The 25,929-nt window shown below is 51.0% G+C and overlaps 1 protein-coding gene across 9 annotated transcripts in view; it reads right to left on the reverse strand.

Annotated features, from left to right (window-relative positions):
* Positions 1–15,245: 15,245 nt before the first annotated feature.
* Positions 15,246–25,929, reverse strand: part of ELFN1 (extracellular leucine rich repeat and fibronectin type III domain containing 1) — a 110,176-nt gene continuing 99,492 nt past the window's right edge. For all 9 annotated transcript variants that reach the window (XM_074919147.1, XM_074919139.1, XM_074919145.1 and 6 more), the window contains one exon: positions 15,246–18,854. In XM_074919147.1, the coding sequence (XP_074775248.1) occupies positions 16,037–18,427 (2,391 nt within the window). In that variant the 5' untranslated portion in view covers positions 18,428–18,854 and the 3' untranslated portion in view covers positions 15,246–16,036. The remainder of the gene's footprint in view (positions 18,855–25,929) is intronic.

Below are 25,929 nucleotides of genomic sequence, written 5' to 3' on the forward strand. Positions count from 1 at the left end.
GCTTCTTTTCCCTCCCTGGTCCCTCCGATGCCTCTTCAACCTGGAACAAAGCCAGACACCATCAGGAGGTCATTGAAACACAGACGGTTGTTGGATTTAAATAAGGACTTGATAATTTTATGACCATTAACAGGACTCGCTGCTATGCAAGCTAAAATAATAAGGGCAATCATATCTCATGGTTCGGGGAGCAAGTTGATTGTCTGTAGGGACTGAGAAGGTAATTCTGCATTCCTGACTCCCCCCAAAATACAATACAGTTTGCAAGATGCACCAGACAGGTCGAAGGGCAGGAGGATGCACGTGCAGGAGGACGTGCAAGGCACAGGGCTCGGCTAGAGGGTGAGAGTCTTTCCGTTATCACCTTTATCATCACACTCCTTTTATCTGGTGATTGGAAACTTCTGGTATCAATATGAGGGAAAATGTTCTCCAGACAGGTGAAAGGCTCTGAAGTTTGGCAGGTGATACTTTCCTCTCTCCATGAGCATCTACAGGGTAACGTTTGTGCTGGGTGATTGCAGGCACTTTGCTTTGCGGGTGATGGTGGCTGGTCCATCTGCCAGGCTGTCCCCATCACCACTACCAAGAAGCGATCTCCTAAAGAGACATTAAGAGCATGAACCTCACTTAAGTCCTTTGAGTTGGAGGTGTCTCCCACTCCCCATTGACCATGGAGTGCATGAGGGAGACTGGCCTACACCAGGGGTGATGACAGATTGCACTGTCCTCTTTCACCCCTTCTCCCGGCTCCTCTGCGTGCACGTGTCTTTCCACAGCTTGTTTTGGGAGTCACGTTCCAGCCCTTGGGGATGTACGTGATCAGCTCCTGCTCCAGCCCCGCTGTTAGGAGGCAGAGCCGCCCTTGAATGTCACGCTCAGAAGTGACGGCTCCTCTCGCTGTGAGTCCTGGGAGGGAAAGGAGCAACCCTGCAGAGGGGGTGATGGTGGGGAATGAACCAAACCCACAGGGAACAGAACCACTCATCCCAGCAGCTGCGCTGAAACAAGGAGGAGCGAGAAAAGCCCCCCAGATAGCTCCAACCTCATGGGTGGATCCATCCCGCTGATGACGGATGTCTTTGGGTAAGCCTGTAGGTAACACTAGCACTTCATTGCGATGCTGGAGTCTCGTGCCCTGTGCACACCAGTACCCTGGACACTAAGCCCTGGCCTCATGTGGGCAGAGCATCATGTGTGTGCTTCCACCCAGGTCGTGAGACTCCTCGCCCTGTATGGGGACGGCACGAGCCCACCATGACGTGCTGCTGCTCCTGAGCTGCCAGCCCTGAGGTGAGGATTATAGCTCTGACAAATCACTCATTAACTTTTCTAACTCATTAGAAAACACCAAGTGCAGAATAGATCCTAGGTATGCTAATGACTGATTTTAAGGGATCACTGCAGTGATAAACCATAATTAACAGTGTACAACAGCACTTTTTATTTAATTACACGCAAGCAGAGCTGGGAGGCACAGGAACATTGATGGGCAAGTTAGGAACCACCAGCACTGACTGCCCAGCCCTGATGGGTGACCCTGAGGGAGGTTTGGGCGGTGTAGGCTGAGTTGATTTGATTTGCAACTCCAAATGTATGCTGGCCATGGTCATGAGCTGTAGGGGGTCTCATCCTGTACCTCCATTTGCCCCCCCAGTGAGTGTGTGGAGCAGTGGTTTGTAGGTGCCTCTGCAGAGTCTTGCCGTGGGTCTTCTTCCGTGCTTCTGGAAGGAAGTTGTCAGCTGTAGGGAGGTCACTGCTCGTTGCTAGTGAGGACAGGTTCACAGCTCCTGTGGGAGCATGGGACATGCGGCCCATGTCTGCGGACCTGTCTCATCCCATGTGCTTCCAGTTCAGCTAACCACCCCTCTGCACCCCACACATATATTTTCAACACAGAGAAAGTGCTCAGGGAGGATGGAAATCTCACCTGCACGGGATGCTCAGCCCCAGTCACACCCTGTGCAGAGACCCCACGACACCTGCAATATCCATCCAGCCTGGCTGCACCTCCTCTTCCTCACTTCTCTCCTCAGGAGGAGGAGGATGGCTCATGCAGGTGAAGCAGAGATGTTCCCAAGGTGAGGACGGCACCAGGCCCCCCAAAAGCTGCAGCGTCCCCACATGCACCACTGGCTGTTTCCTGCCTTCATGGTTAGCTCTGGCCTTGCACAGTCCCCAGGTCTTGTAACTGGTGTTAAATGTAATGAATGATCTTGTCCTCCTTGTTTGTCTCCTCTTTAGTGTAACACTGTAATTAGCTTAATTACCAACAGATTCATATTTTTTTTTGGTAACTTAAAATGGAAATTAAATTTTGCACCAGGTTTTACAGGCTGTTAACGGGAATCGAATAATCAAGCCTGACTCCAAGTCCTTGAAAATGAGTATTAAAAAAGGTCTGAATTTACATATTCATGTTTTTAATAGGGTTCAGAAGGTATATTTGCAACTGATGAAAAGGATTAATTAAGCCTAATTTGCATAGGACGAACAGTTTAACCCCTTGCATCCTAGCAAGTCAGAGACTGACAGTTTGAATACCACAGCTTGGTACTGTAGAGACACGTGGACAGTGCAGCACAGGGCTGAGAGCAGCTCCCTGCAGAGCATCTTCCTTCCACTCAAGGAGGACAGACCCGGGGAACCCAGGATCCCAGCATCACCCTGGTGTGGTCAGTCCCTCTGTGCCCACAGCCACCTCCAGGGTTGGCCTCTGTCCCTCTACCATGGTAGTTTGTGACCTGAGTCTCCCACAGAACGCCACCACATCAGGCCTTAAGCAAAATGTGGTGCTCTTCCTGGCATGAGCTGGGCTGTGCAGCTCTAACACAGCTTTAAGAAACTATTTTGTTAAAGCCAGCTCGGTTCCCTGAGCTGTTCACAGCAGGTGTACCTGCAGCTGGCACAGGGTGGGAGCACCCATGCCTGATAGGGGCACCAAAACCTTCATCTCCTGATCTCATCTCTCAATTTCTTTTTTTCTCAGTGAGGCTGATGCTAGTCGAGGGTTAAAGGCTTTACAGAACATCAGACGGGGTGAGGCTTGGTGTGTCCTGTCCTGCTCCCAGCCATCAGTCTGAGGCTCTGCTCAGGAGGTGACAGTGTCCTCAAAGCTTGGGACTCATGTGACTTCAGAGGAAGGGTCATAAAGCTGCCTGCACCCTAAATCCCAGCTGGCATCCCCAACATGGCGAAATCAGCAGGGTCTTGCACGGCTCTGTCCAGTTGTGATCTAAGAAAAACATATAAATGCCCCCTATATCAATCATACGCCTAGCCTGGAAAGCAGAGCAGGAACGTGACACTTCCCAGGGCCCTGCAAAGCTGAGAACAGAGCACAGCTTTGAGTCAGCGCCTGAATGTTGCTAAAAAGTGGGGAAAAAATAAATAAATCAGGCATTCATTTTCCTTCAGCAGGTGGTGTGCTGCGTTCCCCTTGTAATGCTTTGGTGGCGTGTGTTGCTAATTATTTTTCGGGTGGAATTTGCTGTGCACAGCGCATGGGGTTCATTAGACAGAGATGGCTTTGAAGTGGCGTGCGGAATTAATGCTGGCATATGTAAATGTTTCTTGTGCCATGGAAAAGCTGGCTATAAATGATGCATGAGGTCCAGCAAGAGATGCTTGCTTTGTTTATACACACCCATCGGGCTTCGTTATGCCAAAAACAGGCAGAGGAAAATCGGCAGTGTCTTGCACAGTCCATATATCTGCTTCCTGGCTGTACATGAGCATTTAGCAGAGGTTAGCATGGCATCCTTAGCACACTGCGTCCCAGGCTTGCTCTGGTCAGAAACACGTGTTAGTGACCTGGCAAGGCTGCTGCTGTCTGTGCTCAGCATCTTCCCCAAGTCCCCCAGACGAGGAGGACGACGCATCCCGCACTGTAAATCATTGAGGTCCTGACCCATACACCTCACACAAGCAGAACCTGCCTCAGAGGAGAGGTGCTTAGTGGTAAAACTGGTTTAAGGAGTCCCTGCTCACATCCTCCTGCTCTCACCTGACTCATCCTCCCAGCACATGGGCCATAGGGCCATACTAGCAGCAGAGATGGGCAACATTTCACTTCAGAAGAAAATCTGAAGAAAGAGGAAGAAAACACAAAGCCCACAAACACAGCTGAGAGAGCAGGAGACAGTGCCTGGGCCAAAAAGCCAGGGGAATGTAAGATCCCTTGACCCCTGTCTTAACCAAAAGCTTTTGATGGTGTCACTGCTGCTGCTGGATATGTCCCAGAAAAGTTGAGTTCAGCCCTGGGCTCTGGTCTGATTGGGGGGAGGTTGTATTTTAACCCAGCAAATGCTTTCAGAGATGAATACTTGTGTATCACATCTATAAAGCAGCAGGATCGCTCTTGGATCACCCAACAGTGAGGTGGGGAAATAGCTGCCCAGCATCTTCTAGGAGCTCTTCTCTGCTGCTGGAATTGGGCAGGTCGTGGGTGGACCATTGCCCTTTCCTGGCTGCTACCCCAGCAACTCATGGGTGAGCTGGAGACCTTGCACGGTCCAGGGCTGGCTGGTGGGACCCAGCCGTGTCGCCTCATGGAGACACCCCTCCAGCAAGGGGCCAAGACACCCAGAGCAGGGTCTCTGGGAGACCCATGCCCCAGAAAAGCGGGGTCTGGAGCATTGCTGCACCAAAAATAGAGCACCTCTATGGGGGCAGCTGGGCATCTATGCAGCTCCCTTTCTCTGAAGAGATGAGGCCTGTGTTTTAGTGGATATCTAAGCCGATAAGGCCAAGCACTATAATGAAGTGGGTGGCACAGGAGAAATAGTGGCAGGTGGGGGTACGTGCAGAAAATGCACTGACAGCTGCTTTGCAAAGTACTATAACCCTATGATGGTTGTTTAGGATTAGACATAAATGAACTCTTCGTTGGTTCCCACCAGTGGCAATGCGAAAAAAGGGGTTTTCAGCCCCAGGGATGTGAGATGAGCAGGCTGGCAGGGTGAGGCTGCTGCTTTTGTGTGAGTGACTGCACCTGGGGCACAATGCGAAGCCTCTGGCAGTAGCCGGTGTTCGAGGGGTTCATTGTTCACTCGTGTTGGGGCTGGACATGTGTCGGGCTGAATGGCTCCATCCTGATGAGTTTCCTCTTCCCAGGTCTTTCTCTTTGGACCTGACCAGGAGCAGCCCCCAGACCCTCAGCCACCCCCAGACGCCCGGGGATTGTGCATGGGGCAGCCACTCGGCCCCTCACCCACTCCTCTGCTACCTCTGCCAAGAAAACAGCCTGGAAATCACCGAGGTGCAACTGTGTCATGTTTTCTCTGCACTGTTTACGGAATCGCTTGCTCATCAAACACAAAAGGAACTGTTTACTTTTTAAGTAAAATGAACATAAAATACCTCCGTCTTTATTGCCGTTCAAAAGGCCACTTTGTTCCCTCCAGCCTCTTCGCTTGCCAAGGCAATAGAGCCGCACAGTCGGGGTCTCTCTGAGCCTGAATCACCCACCCCATCACCCACAGACAAGCACCCACACTCCTGCGCTATGGGCGCTCCATCCACACTCACGCAGACACTGGCACAGGGGCAGTTCCTGGGCAGGAGACACCGACTTCTGGAACTATTGAAGATGTGGACCCATCTGTGTCATGCTCCCCAGCCAGACCTCCAGAGAAGCTCCCTGTCATGGGTCTGGACTGGACAAGCCTGAGATGAGGAAAGAAGGAGCCGAGCGAGAAGCTGTAACTGAGCGCTGAGATGTTGTAGATGTTGTTGTATTTTCCTACTTCAAACTGTTTATTTACCAGCATGTTGGAGAGTAGCAATCTCTTTCTCATGCCTTATTGAGAAGCTCAGCTGTGAAATAACTAAATGAACCATCCCTTTTTATTAGCCTTTGGACTTAGCAGAGGAGCAATCAGTTAATGGCTGACCAGTTTTTGAAGATGCTAAGCACATTACAAGTGCTAAGTATTATTATTTTCCCTGCAATGTTTTATTTTTCCCTCTGAATATTCAGTTTAAATAACCCTTCCAATTACATTATCTGGTTTCATGCATTCTGCTCAGATTAAATGCAGTGCCGCTTACAATTCACTCACCTCTGTGGTTTCCAGGTCTCTGCAAGCCTCATCCCAACCTTTGCCTCTCAATCCTGGGCTGAAACAGCCTTCGTTCTGAGTCCAGCATCTTCCCCAGCTCTTCCTTGGCTTTTTAAAATCAAATGCATCCGCATCACTTCCCCACAGGCACGTTGACCTCTAGCTCCTTCCTCTTGCATATTTATTTTTCTTTCTTAATAGGGGAACATCTTGCAACCTTTCCCTTTCCTTCCAGCTAAATTAGCTCCCTGGATAAGCTGTCTCCTCCCACTTGCTGGCATCTTCCTATGATGCCTTGTGCTGTTTTGGTTTCTTTTTCTTAGGGAAAAGGCAAAAGATCAGCTGTCCAAAGGAGGGCCTTGTACCCTTGTCCAGCCAAACCACTTTGTCTCACTTGGAAATCTCCAGCTGCACACATCTGTGGCTTTGCGGAAGAATGGGACTGGCTCAGACTTCACATCCAGTGGGTGAATCCTTCTCTCATCCCCTTCTCTGGAGAGCTGTGAGCAATGATCGGTGGCCAAGGCCTTCACAGCTACTGATGGGCTCTTCTGGATGTGCTGTTCTCCAAAGCCAGCCAGGGACTTCTCAGTCTCCTCAGCCAGAGGAGCCTCCTGACTGTATCAGAAAGGGCTTGACCATCTCTGTTGGTGAGGGGCAGCTCCCAGCTCTGCTCCAGCACCTCCATCTCTGCTTCCTCATTCTGCTGACAGCTGGGCTGGGACCTCTCTGGTCTCCAGGACGGAACGGTGAGATGGATGGAAGATCAGAAACCAGTCCATGTCTCTGCTCACCCTCCTTCCCAGCTGTGAGCTCCACCATGGAAATAGGTTTGGGATGGCCACACCAGGCACCTGCTCTCCCCAACCTCTGCTGCCAGTCCCCTGGCACATGTCTTACCCCGAGCCCTGATGTCTGTATGTGACTATCTTTTAGGAGCCATGATCACCCTGCAAGGCTGGAGGAGGCTGTGGAGCAGCTCAGGGGCTTGTCAGCTGTCAGCACTTGAAGGATTTCTCATGCGTAGGGCTGCCACATTTCTGCTCGGGATTTCCCAGGCAGAGATGTATGTGTGTGAACTCTGAAGTGGGTGGTAGTGTTGTTACAGCCAGAATGATCTGAGGTTATAATTGAGGTAAAGTTTGTATGGAGAGGTAATCTCTTATTGCAACACCTGAGATGGCTGGGAAAAAAAAAAAAAAAACAAAAAACCCAAAAAAAAACAACAAGAGCTTTTGTGCACGCTATCTCTTTGTCAGCCTAAACTGAGCCGAATTCATCGGGGATGTGGCGGACGGTTTGTGCCCATGTACTCCATGGCCACTTGGCCAGAGGGTTTCTGGCCCTGCCAGCCCCTTGGAGCGACTCCCAGCTGCTCTGCTCCTGCTCCTCAAATCTTACTGCAACACAAATCCCAGGTGGGGCAAGAGGGCACGTTTGGGAGAAGCAGGCTTTAAGCCCCAACTGCAGGGAATGGGAACCTTTGTGTCTTGGCTAAGAATGTGGTGGAATGAGATTAATGAATTTAGCTGCATTGCGTGAAGAGTGCCAGTGTTTACTTATGAGACCACAGATGAGCTTTCACAGTACCCAGAGAGGCCTCCTGCCGCTCAGATGGGCTGGGTAGCTCTTGATTGCAGGGCAGGAGATGCCCAAGGAGAGCTCTGCTGTGTAAAAGCAACACCGAGAGAGAGGAAAAGATTTAAGAGGCCCCAAGCAGAGACAAGCTGCAGACACTACACACAAATTTTGAGGCATCCTATCACACCCCTGCAGATCAGGACAAGCTGACCAGGGGCTCATGCAAAGACAGAGGAACCTGTCAAGGCTGGACACTGTGGTGGGATGAGCCAGACTGGAGGCCCAGGGAGCTACAAGGAAGGCGAGTCAGGTGGGAGGAAAGCGTGGATGTTTTATGTGGGGCTGATCACTTCCTTTCACAGCTGGAAACACTGAAGAATATGATAGACCCAGGAGAGAGCCCAGGAGATGAGAAAAACAACGCAATGGACAGCACTTGTGTAGCTTGATGGAGAAGATGGGCCAGGAGAGGAGAGCTCGTTAGAAAAGGGCATTGCACAGCGGAGAGAGGGGAGGATATAAACCATGAGAAAGCTGATAAAAGACAGAAATGGAAATCTTTTAGTCTCAAAGAAAGCAAGGATGGAGTACATTAATGAGCTCTTTAATGGCAAGGCAAGTAAAGGTGAGCAGCAAATGGCTATTTCCAGACAGGTGAGCTGAGTGTGAAAAAACAGATGTTGGTGGGATGTGAGAAGCGGTTGGCACATACAGGAACAACAGCGCACCCCGTGTCATTAACCTTCCCACTGATTTATTAGCAAGGCACACACGTGAAAACTCTTGCACACACTTGGCAGACTCTTCTGGTTACTCTGCAGAGACAGAGAAGTGACAGAGGGAGGGAAACAGGCTGTCCTGGGTTCAGCTGGGACAGAGTTGGCTTTCACAAGAAGCTTCAGGGGACACAGCCAGGAGAGCTGACCTGAACTAGCCAAGGGGATATTTGATACCGTATGATGGTCATGCTCAGTATATACCTGGGGGAGCTGCCAGGGGGAGGAGGGGTCACAGCTTGGGAACAGGCTGAGCATCAGGTTCCAGGTCGTGAGCAATAGCATTGTGCATCACTCACTTTATACATTCTTCTATTACTTCTACTATATATTATTATTACCTCTTCTCTCTTTGTGCTGTCCTATTAAAATTCTTATCTCTACCCACAATGTTCTACCCTTTTCTTCTGATTCTTCTCCCCATCCCACCATGGCCATGTGGTGCTTAGTGGCCAGCTGGGTTTAAAGCATGACACAGGCACATTCACATCCAATTTGGACCAAAAGAAAGGGCAGCAAAAACTAGAGTAAAAACTAGTATCCTGCTTGGCTACTCCCTGCATAGCAAAAGTCCCTGATACTTCTGTGTCTTCTCATCCCTTGCACAGAGAAAAACCAAGTCCAGAAAACTGCCTTCACTCTGGGTCAGATGGTTTCCCTTCATTAAGTACTGGGCAGGGGGTGGGCAAGGTGGGAATGAGCAAAACTCTCAAGGCAGCATTCGGATAATCTCTACCACCCTTCTGGTGGTGCTAGTGAGCTGGCTGAGAGGGGTGAAACAGAGGATATGACACAAAGGAGATGGGAAAAAGTGGGGTGTAATTAAACTGAAGTGAAGCCAAAGTCACTGCTACAAGCCAAGGAGTAGCCGTTGACTTCTCCAGCACCACAACCATGCCCACCAGAGCTTCACTGCCTTCGGCACCTCAGGGCATCAGCTGGCAGCAGTGGTTTAGAGATGAATGGAAATGTGCTGTACATCTCTCTCTAAAGAACAATTTCATCTCCAGACACCTACCCAGAAAAACCAACTTGGGCCCCCACAATGGAAAGTCTGGGGTGAGTAAATGGTGAAGGAGCTGGAGGAGAGGGCTGGGGCACCTCCGAGGCCCACACCTGCCTGGTACTGCTCCCTGGGGCCAGACAGTGTTGCGCCCCTGCTACAGGACAAGACCTGTTCACACCCCCTGCACATTTAAGGTAGTATCAAGGCGTTTCCCAAATAACCCCTTCATCCCCTGAATCCCCGTCCTCTGCTGTATCCCTGTCCTGTGTCCATGTGCATCCACGTGCTGACAGCTCCAAGCCTTCAGGGGGTGGCACCATCCCCACGGGGAGCAGCAGAGGAGAGGGATGTGGTGTGCACTGAAGAGGAGCAGAAGCCAAGGTGAGCTGGTCCCAAAATGGGCAGGGAGGGTGCTGCTGCGCCCCAGCAGCACGTTGTTGGTCCTCCCCCTGATGAGCACTCATAGATGCAAATAAATTCTGACTTGGGCTCCCAAATTCCTGCTCTGCTGGCTGCACTAAAAATAGCCCAACGCAGTGCATGCTGGCTTCAATCACCCTCATCGATCCACTGCTTTTGGGTCCAGTCCAGCAGCGCCGCAGTGCATCCCTCCGCAGCCTGCGGTCTCCCCCAGAAACCTCCTTGCCCAAAGGATTTGTACGATCAGGCCACCTCCACCCTTGCTAACCCCCTTGTCTTGCAAATGAGATGATTTATTGCTCCAGAGCCTGACAGGCAGCCAGACTGCAGCAAGCGCATGACTTGGGGGGTTTGTGTTGCAGGTCCTGATTTCTGCAGAGCCACATCCACCATGGTGATGAGTTTGGGGGGCTCAGGAAACAGAGCTCTTGGTTCGCCAAGACTCAGCCCCAATTCAGGGAAGGGTTGATCTAGAAGCAGGGCAGAGGGGAGAATTTGGAGGAGAGTTAGCTGGCGTTGCTGGGAGTGAGGGAACATGAAGGTGATGGATCTGGCTGGACTGCTGGAACTTGTGTCCAGGGCCCTGCTCTGCCACTGGGTCTCCAGTGGCCCTGGGCATCACCCAGGTGTGGATGCATGGGCTGACCCATAAGCTTCAAAAGGGCTGGAAGAGAGATGGGTCCAGTGGCACTTGCAGCCCTAGGGAAGGTCCCACCGCCCAGCAAGCACAGCAGGTCACTGGCTTGATTTGAGCAGAGCCAGTACAGTCTGGCTGTTGTCATGGTCTGGGCGGTGACAGAGAGCACTGTCTTGCCTTAGGGCCCCCATGCATCCTCAAAGGTGCCCTCCCATGGGATCTGCACCTGCTTTCATGGCAGACTCAGCTGAAGTCAGCAGGAGGCTCAGATGCTGGTCTGGGGACAGGTGCAACACCTCCAGCCCCATCAGCTGCCAAGAAGGAGGCTCCAGGGCTGCTGCAACCCTTCTCAAGTGCTTTGCTGACTCAGGGGTGGATCTGGCCAGGCAGTGCCTGTCACCACTGCCACTCCTTGTTACCCCATGTTTCTACCTGCAGACATCACACCTCCCACAGGCCATATTTTGAAACACATGGGTGCAACTGGTGTGCACGCCGGGGAAGGTTGGTGCCCTCAGGAGAGCTGGATTTAAATGGCACATGTCTGTATGGAGAGATGCTTCTGTCCCATTTTACAGGCTTTTAAATAATATCCAGGCTCTAGATGTCACACAGACTTTGCAGCACATGGCAGAGCAAGGATTGAACTGGGCTTGGACTTACGCTCCAACAAGAAGCTGTCTTGGCTGAGATACTGGGGGAAGGATCAGATGGGGGATTTTTAGTCCTGCCTCAGTTTTGCCCTTGAGGACCAGTGGTTTAAGCAACAGACACAGAAAGGGCATCAGCAGAATGCATTTACTTATGGCGCCAAGGCTAGCTTCAGGAGGAGAATTCCCATATAGCAGATACAGGCGGTGGGCAGGCTCACAGGATGGAGCAATAAGGTGGGGGGGGTTCAAGGGCCGCTGGTGACAGCCCACCAGCAGGGAGTGGAGAGCAGGCACAGGGGCACACAAATGCCAAAAGAGTTTTGGGGAAGCAGAGACTGGGAAATGGTGATGGGAACCTGAAACCCATGTCGGAAGGCACCATCCTGTCACACGCTGGCTGTGTCAGTGTCCCTTCAATGCCATGGCTGGTGCTTGTTGCAGAGGGAGGTCTGAGTTGTGCTTTCTGAGGTGGATTTGGATCTGTGTCCCCTGCCCCACCCTACACACACCCCATGCCTGGCAAGCAGCCCGGGGACCCTGTGGTACCAGAGTGCTCATTCCCTTGGGGCTCATCGGGAGCATCCTGGAGACGTGCCAGTGGTGATGAGGCAGCTCAGCGCAGCCATGGGCAGCTGCCTTCAGAGCTCTTCAGGAGCATTTCCCAGGAGCAGACACGTCTCCTTCCAACCTCGGCCAGTGAGGAAATTTCTCAGGGTGGCACAGGGCAGAAGCAGTGACAGGTCCCTCTGCTCCTTTTCTCTGTTTCATTGCCATAGGGAAAAAACTGCTCTCTTAAAAGAAAAATATCTCTTGGAGCAGCTTTGCTCGAGGCCTTTGTTGGCCTCTCTAGAGGCTGCTGCCTGTCCTATGCTGGGCACAGCTGCTTCTACCACCTCTGCCTTCCCCTGCCTCTGCATTGCATGCCTCTCTCTGCCTTTCATCCCTTTCCCTCCCTTTCTTTTCCCTTCCTTTGCTCACTCTCTCCAGTGGCAGAGCCCAGGCTGCTGCAGGAGGAGGGTATGTGAACCTCTGGCTTCTTGGCACTGGCGGTGGCTTTCTGTGCTGGCTCCTAGGGAGTTCACTGGTCCCCATTGCCCCTTGAGGTGAGGCAAAGCAAAGGAGATACCTTTCCCCTGACCTCCCTTCCTCTTCACTCAGACGTGTCTTTCCATGCCCCCTCCTTTCTGCTTGGCATGGAGTCCTCTGATGAGTTTGGGGCAGTAGGAACAGCCTGGCTGGACAAGATATCATTTCCCTTTGCAGACACACATTGAGAGCTTTGGTGGTTGAACAGGAGCCAAAATAAAGAAAAAAAGCACCCAACAGGTCACAGGTGGTGAAATTCTCCCTCTGCCCTCAGAGGGGTCCGTAAAGCAGCTGCCTCAGGGGGATGAAAGGTGCTGTGGCCAGAGCTCACCAGGCCCTGCGTAGAGGCACCCCGGGAGGTCCATGCATGGGGCAGTAGCTTTGAGGACAGTGGGACTTCTTCCCTTTTCTTGCCTGGCTTTTTTGTCAGCTCATCTTATGGCATCTCATGCCAAACGGCATGGACCACAGCTGCCAGGACTGCACCCTGTCTTGGAGGGAGGGCAAGGAGGCTGGAAGGTGCTCAGTGGCCAAGGAGCCAGCTGGAGCTCTCCGAGATCCATGGCGAGGCCCCACCAGCTGTGGGGTACAGGGTGCTGCACGTGCACACCTTGCAGATGGAGGGGCCTAGATTTTTTCTAACCCTTCTTTTCACCGATTGCAGAGAGTTTGCATCTGGGAAGTGTTTAATTTAAAAAGGCCAGCACTGTTGTATCACATTTCCTGTGTTGATCTCTGTTGGTTTATGACCAGTGAAATCCTGGTGTGAAAACAGAATCAGGCTTTGATTTCATCTGCCCCTGCTGTTTTATACCACTAACAACTTTGCATTTCTATAGCAGCTTTTATTCTAGGAGCTAAATGGGCTTCACAGACAGGCAATTAATTAATTGAGCCTCCCCAACCAGCCTACGCCCTCAACACCAAAAGGAAGCATTTTGCAGAGGAAGAAACAGAGGCAGAGAGGAGCAAAATTACTCGCCCCAGGTAAAGAAATGAACTCGCTGCTGATGTGCTGCTGCCTCCACAGCAAGGCGTTATGCCCTGCTGGTTGTGCTATTGTTCCTGGATGCTGGGGATGATGGTCATGATGTCATTTCCAAACCGGTGTAGGAACTGGTCTCAATGGGAGGAGTGACTGAGCAATGTCTTTTGGTATCAATCAGTGACTGCCGTGGCAGGAACATCGTTGCTGGAGCAAATTAACTCATGAACTATCACCACCTCTGACCATCCCAGCCTCTTGCTGAGGAATCCCCTGAGACCATGAAAAAGTGCCAGGAAGCCCTGCTACCATTTCCCCTATCCCTCCTTGCTGACCAGCTTCTGTTTCTCCAGAAGGCATCCAGGGTTTGCAAGGGAAGGTGGTTTCAGCTCAAGGGTTTGCTTTGGTCCGGGTGCTACAGCTGAGATCTGTGGAGGAACCCGCCATGATTGCATGAAAGAAGTGAGGGGTGATCCTCAGCTCCCCTTTCCAGGTCCTGCTCACTGACTGGTGAGTAAGACACAGCCCTAGGAAGCTGCGTGCTGTGGGCAGGATCTGGGGCACCTGGAGGAGGTGGAGGAACGTGCCTTTGCTCATGCAGAGTGAATAAGTTTCTAGGGAAATTGCGTGTCTTTTCTTATGAAACCCTGCTAATGGTTTGTTGTCTACACAAATAACCATGGGGAATGAACTCGTGCGCTTCTCAGCCTGCTCTGTGTCTTCCTGGCTCAGCTCCTTTCTGAACAAACATAACCTTTTGCAAGAATACCTGTCAAAATCGCTTTGAAATATTGAAATAACAAGATAGGATATGGTTTGCTCCTGGGCCCTAGTGCTCATCCATCAGGACTCAGGATGTCCGTCCAAAGAGACTTGTGAGCAGGATGCCAGGGAAGAACTCCAGCAGGCAGCAGGGCCCCAAAGGGCTGTATTTGGGGAGCTTGTCACCTTGCTGTGCTGGCTCACTGGGCTCCCACACGCTCACCAGGAGAGGAGAGCAGCTCCCTGACCCTCATGTGGTCCCTGCTTCGTGTTGGCCATGAGGTGAGTTATGGGGGCTTGTGCCTCAGCTGGAGCTCATCAGTGTAAAATTGTGTCCTTCAGCCACCCTCCTCCTCCTCACCCCAGGGCATTACTGTGAGTATTTTAGAGATGGGGCAAAAAGTTACTGAGTCTTGGGCAGGCATTGGAGAGCAATGGTTGAGGGGTCTGTGGCTGCTTGGGTGGACATGAGACATGAACACAGGACCATCCCTTCCCTTCCAGTCTTGGAGTCCCAAGGGCTGTTCAGGGGCTCTCCAGGGTGTCCATCTCCAAAGCCACTCATGTGAAATGGGAGTCAAACTGGCCTGCGGGCAGCACTAGGGCTGCAGATAGGAGGTGCTGCACCCCCTGCCTGCGCCAGGGGCTGCATTTGGGGTTATCCATGGGGGAGCTGCCGGACATCCAGTGGTGGGAGTCCCATGAGTGAGGGGCAGGATTCCTGGGCCAGGGCCTGTGCCTACTGTAACAGCTCTCAATATGGGCAAGCTGTAAATGCTTAGTGTCTTCTCCCTCAGCAAAAATCACCCCTCAGTGATGTCCTTCTCTGGAGAGCAGGAAGAAGCTTTCTTCTCTACCTTATCACCAGCTCCCCATCTTGAAAGGTAAAGGGATAACCCACCCCTCAGTGGCTGGCCCCAAGGGCACCGCTCTCCCGATATGTCTGTTTTGGGGGGAGAGACTGATACTTTTTAGTTGGCAGGAGAAATCCCATTGCATGGTTGCACCTGCTCAACCAAGAGCCCTTCACTCCTCATCCCTTCCCTCTTCCTGGTGGTGATGGTCTCCCAACTGGAATAAGGTGGGGGATTCTGCTTTTCTGGATACGTGTTTTTTTCCTCAATATACTTGGAAGTGATGAGAACTTGGACACACACAAATGCTGGGAAAAATCAAAACCAAACACTTAGAAACCCAAACACTCCCCCACTCCAAAAAATATCCCATCAACCAACCAACCAACCAATCAACAAAAAAGTCTTTCAAACCAAACACCATCTCTTTCTCTAAAATCCATGATTAAAACCTGGTACAAACAGGTGAATATAGAGATATATATATATATTTTTAGTAGATGTAGTATTGGTTTTTTCTCCTCTCTCTTTCTCATTATACAGCAAACATTGCAAATATAGAAATTTTCTCTGTACAATTAACGACTTCAGTTTACAATGCAATGTGTGGTAAAACCTCTCAGTGAGTGAAAATGTGAACGGGCCTTCAACTGGGTAAAAGTCTAAAATGGAAGACTCCGTTTGCAAAAACAGCCCAAGGGATGGATCTCCTTCTGTTCTCTTTTTGGTTTTTGTTGCTGTTTTTGTTGCTGTTGATTTTGGAAGGGAAGGAAGGGAGAACACAAACTGTTCACAAAGAATCCACAAAATCACGGAATAGGGATTCATGCAATGCAATATTGGGAAACGCCAGACCTCAGCTCTCTGCCCACTCTTTCACTTTCTTTTTATATTAATTTTTTTCTTTTTTCTTATTTAAAAAAAAAATCAAAATTAAACAAAACTTTTTTTTCTTTCACTCCACAGTTTGTTCGTTTTGTAAAGTTTGTGTTCAAATTTGGTTCGTGTCTCACTAATGTGAGGACATTTTAATATCTCACTTTATATATTATATAGAATATTTATAATTTTTTCATAATGTGTTCTCTCTTTTATTTTTATTGATTCTTTTTTTTTTTAATTTTATTTTGTTTCAAAGACAGTCTGAATAAAAATAGCTGCTGCGGATTTCTTTTGGTCCAGTTAGTGTGTTAAGTCACGAGTTGTGTGAGGACTCAGGACTTTTGCTGGGCAGAGACGCCCTTCCAGTAGTCTAAGATGTCGTGAAGATCCTCGTCTTTGGCAAACTGGACCTTTTTGCGTAGGGCATGGCCGGCTGCCATATACTCCTCCTCATCTTTGTGCCGCTTGCGGTTGAGTTTGAAGCGCTCCCAGATGCTGTGCGATGGTTTGCAGGTGTACTCTGGGCTGGAGGTGTAGCTCAGGTTGTGATATTGAGGCGAGAGCTGGGAATAGGCCAGGTCTCTGGGGCGAGGACGGGTCAGAGGCTCCAGGATGGAGGGCTTTCGCCCCGTCATGCTGTCGTGCTGCTCCCCTTGGTGCGAGCTGGGGTACGAGTGCCGGTGTTCGCTGTACTGACGGATCTTCTCCGCCTCTGCCCGCAGGATGGCCGCGGCCGGCGTCACAGTGAGGATGGTGTCAGTGGTGGGGGACGTCTTCTCGATGTATTTGGCTTCTGATTTGTGGCCCGATCCCTCAGAGCGGTAGGACCTGGGGCTCCGTATAGAGCCACTGGAAGAGGTGCTGGAGCGTTTGGGGGCTGCCTCCATGCTGTGGTGCCGCTGGAGAGGGTGGTTGTAGCTTTCCTTATAGACAGGGGAGAGGAATCCATGCTTGCTGGGGATCTGCTCTGATAAGAGCACCAGCTGAGGCTCCACTGTGGAGACTGCCCCCGATTTCACCCCTTGGAAGGAGGTGGACTCAGATTTCAAGGCATCGATGCAGTTGTTGATGATCTGGTTCACCTTGTCCACCTCCTTGGCAATGGTGGAGATCTCAGCTACAGAGCTCTGGGTGTCCGGCGGCAGGGACAGCTCGCAGTCTCGCCTCTCGGGCTGCTCACCTGTCCTCACCTCCATGTAGTTGCCTTTGGTGGCCTTGGGGGTCTCACTGCTGTCAATCAGCTTGTACTGCTCGACCTCACCAGCAGAAGGCAGGTAGGGGATGCGGGTCACCGTCTCCCCGCCCAGCATCTGTCCCTGGGACAACTGGGTGATGCTGGTGGTCTCCATTTCTGGCCCATATTTCAGCTCAATGATGGTCTTCTTCATGCTGCCGGCAGCCTTTTTGTGCTTCTCCTCCTGCTGGCGCCTCTTCCGGAGACAGTAATACACAACACCCAGGACAATCACCATGCCAAAGAGACAGCCCAGGATTGTCATGATATAATGAGTGGCAGTGGAAGGGGTGGGCACCGGCTCCTTGCGGTTGGGTCTGGTGGGTGTGATGGTGACACAGGTGTGGTTGTACTTGGAGTATTGGTGGACAGAGACTACACAGTAGGTGTAATCTCTTTGTGCTACTAGGTTGCTCACGGTGATGTTCTCCTCCTTCTTCCTGAGCTTGGTGATCATGGAGGAGAAGCCATTTTCAAACTGGGAGAGGATGTACATCTTGCTGAAGGGGTAGGGGATCTGCACGGTGAGGACGGCTGAGTTGTGGTTGAGGTGCTTCACCTGTATGTTGGGGCGCACCTCTGTTTCACCAATGGGTGTGAAAAGGGAGAACTGTGGGGTCGTGCCGTCACCAGAGGAGCACTCCTCCTCGGAGCAGGGGCTTTCGGAGGGCACCGTGGTCACCTGGTACCTGGGAGGGATAAAACGAGGGATCACAGTGTAGGAGCCACCAGTGCAGAGGGAAGAGAGCATGCTCAGAGCATTGCGGTAGCCAGTTCGGCCTTGGCCTAACAAGTAGTAGCCCGTGTAGTCGGGTGGGGAGTCGCACTGCATCCGGTCATACGTGCGTGTCATGTTGGTGAATGCCTCCAGCCATTGCAGGAAGCCGAGGAGCTCACAGGAGCAGTAGAAGGGGTTACTGTACAGTTCACAGACAGAGAGCTTGTTTAGGCCCCGGAAAGTGTTGCTGTCGAGTCTCTGGATCCTGTTCATGGACAGGTCGATGTTCACTATGTTGGGGCACTCCCAGAAGGCATTGGGGGTGACGGACTCGATGAGGTTGGCCTGGAGATAGAGGTACTCCAGCTTCCCCAGGCCCCGGAGGATGCCTTCGGTGAGGTTCCTCAGTCGGTTGTAACCCAGCTGCAGCACCTGGAGGTTGAACTGTCCTGAAAAGGCACCGTCCTCGATGTAGGAGATCTCGTTCTTTGTCAGATTGAGGTATGTCAGGTTGCCGAAGCGGCTGAGCGAGGCGTACTGCACGCTCTTGATCTTGTTGTCGTTCAGCCGCAAGTCCACGATGGTGCTGTTGATTTGCTGGGGGATGGACTCATAGGGGGGCTGGTTTTGGCTGCAGATGGCCAACCAGACAAAGCCCTTGTCCCCCTCGATGAGCCAGCAGTCTGCCCGCACCCCACCGGTGTGCAGGAGAGAGACAGCTGCCACGCACACGCAGAGGGCTGACGTCGCGGCCCACCGGCGACCTGCCATCTGGAAGGGCGGCACAGAGAAGGGGTTCCTGGTCTGCCGGAAGCGGGACGGGGGCCGGGAAGATGTGGGCTAGTGCTCCTGCGGCAGCTTCACTTGCCTCTCCCTTCTCCTCATGGCTTGGAGATGGGGGAGAAGCGTCCTTGGGGAAAGCAGACCTTGGTGCCCACGGTACTCGGCAGCCACCGGCCAGGGGCTACTACCAAGGCCTGGGTGGCTGGTCCCACGTCACCAGGTCTCTGACATCTTGGGGAGGGAGTCATGAAGTTAGGTGCCTGTGTGGAGGAGTCCCTCTGGCTTAGAGGTAAGCCTTCCTCTCACTTCTTATAGTACATCTCCTCGTTTTCTTTGTGCTGCCCATTGCGACACTCGTCCCCATCTCCATGTGTCTCCAGGGGTATGGCTGTCCCCGCTTGGTTCCTCAGCTCACCTGCTCAGAACAAAACACAAGCACAAACTAAACACAAAGGAAAGACAGCATTTACAGGTGGTGTAGATGCATCCAACCACCCTCTTAATGTTAGGCAGTTGCCTTCTAACTCTGGCTACCACCTTTCAAGGAGCCTTTGGTTTATTGGGGTGCTGCCACCAGTGGCATTTGGCAGCATGAGGGAAGGTGGTCACTGACCATGGAGGTTGTCCTCTGAGCCTGTTGTCCAGCATCACATTACAGGTAGTTGAGAGACCAGCACGCATCCAGGGCACTGTTCGTGTGACCTATTTAGGTGTCTACCTTACGAGGAGAGGAGTGATGCCCCAGAAGTGTCTGTTCCTCTCTGCTGAGGGCAGATGAAGTCTAGACAACTCGCTCTGATGTAGATTTGATGCTGCAGTGTTTTGCTGAGGGGAATCCTGTCTCGCATGCTGGTGTGTGCAGCAGCAGTGCCCACAGAAAGGGATGCCGGTTGAGGACTCTGTGTCTCTCTGACTGCACTGCTGTGTGGCATCTAGGATAAAGCCCAGCATCAAGTGACTGTCCTGTTTCTGGGAACCTGAGCAGTAGTTTCAGGGCACTTTTTGACTGCAAAACACACTAGCATGATTGTCCACCACCTGATGTCCTTGTCTGTGGTTGGGGCTTGCTGCCTGTCTCCAAGACCTCTCTCTCCCTCCTGCGTGAAATGATGCAGAGGTGGGGAAAACCCTCAACCACTCAGTGGCATGACAAGAGTATTTGCAGAAGATGGGATAAGACCTTTCCTCCCCAGCCAGAAACAGCTGTTTGAAGGCCAGGAAGAGTCTTCACTAGACACAAACATATGGGGCTGCCAGCAGCCTCACCTCTCACAGAAAACCTCTCACTTCTGGCTCACATTTTCCATTACTTTTTCCCGAATTTTTTGAATTTTGGATATTAACATAAATATCCATGGACACAACTTCTACTTCCTTTTGTAATTTCTTAGGGAAACAGGAAGGCAAAAGTGGAGAGGAGGGAACTGCATGAGCACCAGCATCTCCTGGGTCATGCTTTTCCACAAGATGTTGAAAATATCATCCATGGACATCTTTGCTGCCTAATATCTCTCTGGGCTGGCAGGACAGATGCAGTGAGGTGTTGTGGCAGAAATGGAGTTGGCCACAAATGGAGAGAAAACATCATTGCCTATCTAGAAAAATCCTTCTTGGGACTTTTGTTGGGGACAGGAGCTCTGGCTGTGTCCCTTATCCCAGGACAGACTAGAAAGACAGCACCAGCACTCCTTGGAACACAGCTGGTAGGAACTAGAGGTTTCTTGGGCATCCATGAAGGAGGCAAGGGCACATCTTACATCTAAATTGTTTTTAATTGCATCTGCAAAATAATATAAATCCAGAAATTTGTTTCCAAACCATTTCCCAGCGCCCAGGCAGTGAAGGGAATGGGCTTGGTGCTGCACGCCTGAAAATCACATGAGGCTGATTGTCAAGGGGCATTTAGAGGCAGATGTCATACCCTTGCCCTTGTTCTGAAGAAACCAGGTTCTTTTCTACCCATGATACCAGGCAGTGAAGCAGACCATGTTTCACTGCAGAGATCCCTGTTAACCATTCACAGTTTATGCCTCAGTAAACAGGCCAGTAATAATATGCAGTAAAACAGTTTATTTGTTCTTTCTGGATTGTGAACAATGAATCTATTCCCTGATGGCACAGTTGGGTTTCCATTACACGAATAACAAGATCTGCTCTCGTGTCAGCACTCTGCACATGAGACTCTCCGGCCACCTTGTCCTCCAGCAGACGCCCCACCAGCTGCTAGGGGCAGCTGTGGGGGAAAACAACAGCCAGACATTCAGTGCCTCCACGGAGGGCAGGTGTGCAGTACACCCTTCTTGCAGACGGTATGGTCTGCAGTGGATGTGCAGTTGCGTGTGGGTGAGATGTACTGGCCCTAAGATGTTTCTGTGGGGCCCTGCATGGGTACTTGCAGGCTTCTCTTTGCCTTCCCAGACCCTGGTGCTGTCCTATCCCAGCTACAATTGGCAGAAAACTCAACAAAGGCAGGTTTTCAAAAGTTTACGAGAAGTGGGGCTTGGGTGGAAGGAATGCTGAGGGCAAGGCAGCTGAATCTCAGGTCTCCTCCTTCCTGGGAGTAGAAACCTGGACTTCAGCATGCTTTTACATTGCTATTCTAGCTGAATCCCTTCTATCAGCACAGTGACACTGGTACTGTGGGTAACACCATTTTGGGGAACAGTACCTGCTGCACTGGCAGGAGCACATTTGCAACATGTGCCGTCCCTGCCCTGGGATGCATTGCCAGGACCTGGCAGCCCATTTTGGCATAGCCAAGCCCTTGGAGCCAGTGAAGAAGGGAAGAGAGACTGTGCTCCTTGGGGCACTGCAGGTAAGTGACCCCCCCTTACCACCTCCCCAGCTGACAGGGAGGCACAGGCTGCAGTGCCAGGCTGAAAGACGTCTGCTGCTACATCCCTCCCGGCTCTGGGCAACTCAATTAACCTCTCTGCACTGCAGTCTCCTCTCCGGTACTGTGAGATAATGATGGCACTTCACGGGGCTGTGGGAGACTGAAGGAAAGTGCCCTGAGCTCCTCTTGTTGGGATGAAAATCCCAGCAGATGTCTTGTACTTCAAGCGGAGAATTTCTCTCCCTCTAGCTGCAAGCTGAGCTCTAGATGTGCCCACTCTCCTCTACCACAGGGACCAGCCTGGTCTTCAACTCCTCAGAGTGCCTCCAGTGGGAGTGCACATTGCCCCTAAGGGTGTGAGAGAAGGGTGGTCCTGACCTGCAGAGCCATAAGCAATGGTGTGCCCCAGCTGTCCCTTTGGGACGGCACAGAGGATGCTTTCCTTGTCTGCTGCCCTGCAGTGCTTGCCCTTGGTGCGAGCATCTCCCTGCCCTCCTCCACGGGTTTGTGCACTATGGGCACCTCCCGCAGGCAGGGGAAGCCCTGCCGAGTTGGGACAGAACAGGCAGCAGGGAGTGACGCATCTTGGCATATTCTCTTTAGCAAGCACTTATTCTGTCTCCTCTAACTCCCATTTTGACCCAGCCATCCTTCTGGGCAAGCTTATGTTTGTGATTGCTCTGCAGAGCCAAACCAGCCTTTTTCTTGCAGAGGAAGGTTTCTTGTCACTCCTCCCTGGGGAGGCTGTGGGCTGCAGCCTGTGTCAGAGGGCATCAGCTAGAGGAGCGGGACCATCCTGTGGGCAAAGAGCGGAGACAGACCTTCCATGGACCTTGACAGGTTGATCCCTTACAGCCTTCTCGTCACCCATGTGACTCCCTCATCTAATTGGAGGTGTTGGTGATGAAGAAGAGCAACGGTAAATGACTCAAACATGTTCAATAAGGCCCCTGCTGTGTGTTTTCTCTTCTTTCCTGTACATTGCCTATCAGATGAGTCCTTCCCAACAACAGAAAGGAGAAAAGGCATTTTATCAGCAGCCTGAGTTTAATTTCAACTCATTAAAGCAAGCAATTTGCTGGTTTATTTGCTTTGCAAAGTGTGAATAAAATGACAGCATTAAGGAGATGTAAGAGAGGAAAGAGGGGCTAATCTCCCTTTTTATTAGATTGCCGGGACATGACTGGGGAGTGGAGATGTGGGTCTTGTTGCTTTGCACAGAAGGCATAATTGTTCATCTTGTTGGCTTCTGAAAGCCTCCTTCCCAGCATCATGCCAAGGCGAGTGTGTGTGGGTGTGTGTCTGTGTGTGCGTGCTGCAACATCAGCAAAGCACCAAGCATCTCACAAGGCCGGGTGGGAGCAGGGGCACTTGCAGTGGTTCCCAACTCCGTAACAGCAGAGAACAAACATCCAGGAGGTTTTTCCTTCTTCCCTTTTCTACCTTTTACCTTGCCACTAATCTCTCTTTTCTATTCATTTCTGCTTCTGAAATCTCAGGCTTGATTCTTGCAGCCAAGGAGCCTTTGCTGTCCCTGACCTCCTGCAGCTGGGACATGGATCTGGAGAGCAGAGACGAGACCCCTCCCGCCTCTTCCCCACAGATTGGATAAAAATCAGTAAGAAAAGCTACTGTTTTAACCCTCCTGCCTGACTGATTTGTCTTTGCCTAGTTGTCCTGGATTTATTCTCCTGGTAACCCAATTGAACACCACTTTTCCCAGTCCTCTGACCCTCTGCAGAGCTGCTTGGGAGAACCTGGAAACAAACCACCTACAACTCTAATGTGAAAAACAACCAGGAGAGCTGGGTTCTCCTTCACTGACTGAGAAAGAAGTAAAATAGAGGAATTAAGACAGTGTGGAATAACAATAGTAATGATTTTAAATTATTAATTTCATCTCAATTCAGAGCTAACTTGAATTGTGGCACCGTGCTGACAACGACAACAGGGCGTGTCCATGGGGACACCATGGTACCCACCCAGCACCCTGCAGGAAATATCATTCCTGCACAGAGTTACCTGTGCACCACAGACACTGCTGTATTTCCCTTTCCTTCTGCTTTCATAAGGAAGTATGGTTTGACCAACTGAGAAGATGTTGGGCTCATGCGGCTTACAGAGGCCAGCAAAGAGACAATGACAACTCCCTCACTCCTTGCTGCTCTTACGCATTGCCTCTGATCTCCAGCATCCCTGCTGGAGTCCGGATCCGTGTTTCACCCTGCTAATCTTTTGCTTTGACCTTCGATGTCCTCCCCTCATACCTGTCCCTGCTTCACCAGCCCTGGTCCCCATCAACAACCAGCAGCAAAGGAGGACTACTGTGATTTTGTGATGTGCACGAGGCTGCAGCCTGCACTGGATGAGCAGCAGCAACCTTGTCCGGGCTGAAAACCCACAGAAAAGGAGATGGAAAGGAAAAGGCAAAGCTGAGGCTCCAAAAACCAGTGCAGGCTGGCTGGTAAGTTCTTGCTTCCATCTCCTAACTAATGGCATCTCAGTAAATTAAACCAGAGCAGCAGCTGCAAGGAAGCAAACAAAGCAGCTGTGGGGGCTGGGTAGGTAGAGGGAGAGCGAGCTGGGCAGCACATAAAATATGCTGTCCTGGCACTCAGTTCCTAATTTTGTTATTCTACTGAATGAGTTATTTCAAACTATGGATTAGATTTACTGAGTGAGGGCAAGGAGCCAGATTAACATGCACGCGCGTGTGCGTGCATCTACACACAACAGCGCTCCTCTCTTTGGCATTTCTGCATCTCCGATCTTCATTCTCCCTAGCTGCTCCATCTCCAGCTGGCTGTGTTTCAGCTTCTCTTAGACCCTTTCACAGCTGCTTGGGCCATTTTATCAATAAATGGAGGAGCCCCACTACAAAGAGAGCCAGAGCAAAACGGGAGCAATACATTACAAATGCTAAATATTTAGTCACCCAGAGATGGAGAGGGAAAATTTGGCTAACAAGCACCAAATCTTAAAATTAACTTTGGGTCTTCATTATGCATAAAATAATCTCTGCAAGGTGGTAGAGAAAACATTTATCAGTGATAAAGTCTCCCCTAAACGGCTTGACGTCCATCATGTGTATGTCAGGTGGGGAAAGGAGTCTTCCAGGCAGGTTTTTCTGCTCATTCGTATTCCTGGTGTTTGCTACATGCCTCCTGACGGGTGATGTTGGTCAGAATCACAACCACACTGAATAATAAAGATGCCCAGGACTGTAAAATTCAAGTTCATTTTATATCTAGAGGTCCTGGGACTAATATTGCCTCCACAGACAGGGTTTAGGCAGCATTTTGTGCATCACAACCTTATTCCCAAATGCCTCACAATGTTAGATAATAGAGTCCTCCAGTCAATTCTACTCTCTCTCCTGCTATTATTTGTTATTTAAGAAAAATAGGCAAGGGAGAAAAGATATGTTTTCCACTGAGATTTGAAGAGAGATGAAGAAGAAATGAAGCAGAGAGGTAAAAGGGGGTTGAGAGAGAAGTGCCCAGCATCGCATACAGGATAGCTTTTACTGAAACCTCAGGAGGTCACAAACTAGATGACAAGTAGCCAGGTGGGAGGGATAGGGAAGAGATCACTTTTCTGGGGTAGGCTGGAAGACGCAAACAGAAATTACACACTTGGTCTCTATACACTGTTACCACTGTATCGACCCTCATGGGCTCCACATGGTGCCAGGGCCAATGTTTCTCTCTTTGTATTCAAGGGGAATACAAGTCATTAGAAATCAAGACACTGATGGCTCCTTGGTGTCCACAGAGTCTCTGGCTGCTGGATCATTTTGCAGTCTCTTTACAGGAGGCATGGGACACTTTCTGTCTGAGGAGCCTGAAATGCATCTGGTTGTCAAGGCCCTGAAGACACTAATGACCCTGATCAGCCTCAACTGGGACCTCCACCCACTCCCTCTGCCCATGGGCTCAAAAGCTTCATATAAGCTCAGCTCTGGGCATCCAGTCCGCTCCTGAGCTCTGCTGATGGTGTGACTCTCTCCAGCCCTGCTTGTGGTCCTGCCTCCAGGACAGACCTCAGGCCTGTGTGGTGGCAGGTGGCCAGTCTCCTCGATGGACCCCTCAGACATATGCTGCAACTTGTGTCCAGTGCTGCCCCGGGCCCATCTCCTTTTCCTCCTGACTTGACTCCTTGATGGACCCTGGATATGGGTCATCTCTGGACTTGCCTGGGACCATGGGCCCTGTTACCAGCACCTTGCCTGCTGTGTTCATGAGCTGGGAGACACCACCCTGGGTGGGGAGAGAACCCCCTGTGCTGGGGTCACCCCTGACTCCTGCCTTTGAACAGCCAGCCCTTGCTGCTGCCTGACATAGATTTCCATAGGAGACAGCTTCCTCAGCATCAGCAGCTGGTTGTATGAGAGGAATTCTCCAGTGAAATAATTTTCTGGTGTAAAAAGTATTTTCTGCAAAATTAAACCTCTGGCTGAAAATCTGTGATCTTGGAAGTTGAGATTTAGGCCAATTTAGCTGTAACTGGTCAAGGCCATTGTGCCTCCACCAGCCAGGCTGAGGCCAGCACTGCAGTCTGGGAATGGCCAAAAGAAACTTGTTTGTGCAAACACTTTAAAGAACCTTTTAGTTCTATGGCAAAATAAATTCTGGGTTAAAATTACAATGTTTTC

This window comes from Athene noctua, chromosome 15, assembly GCF_965140245.1.
Source record: "Athene noctua chromosome 15, bAthNoc1.hap1.1, whole genome shotgun sequence".
Lineage (NCBI taxonomy): Eukaryota > Metazoa > Chordata > Aves > Strigiformes > Strigidae > Athene > Athene noctua.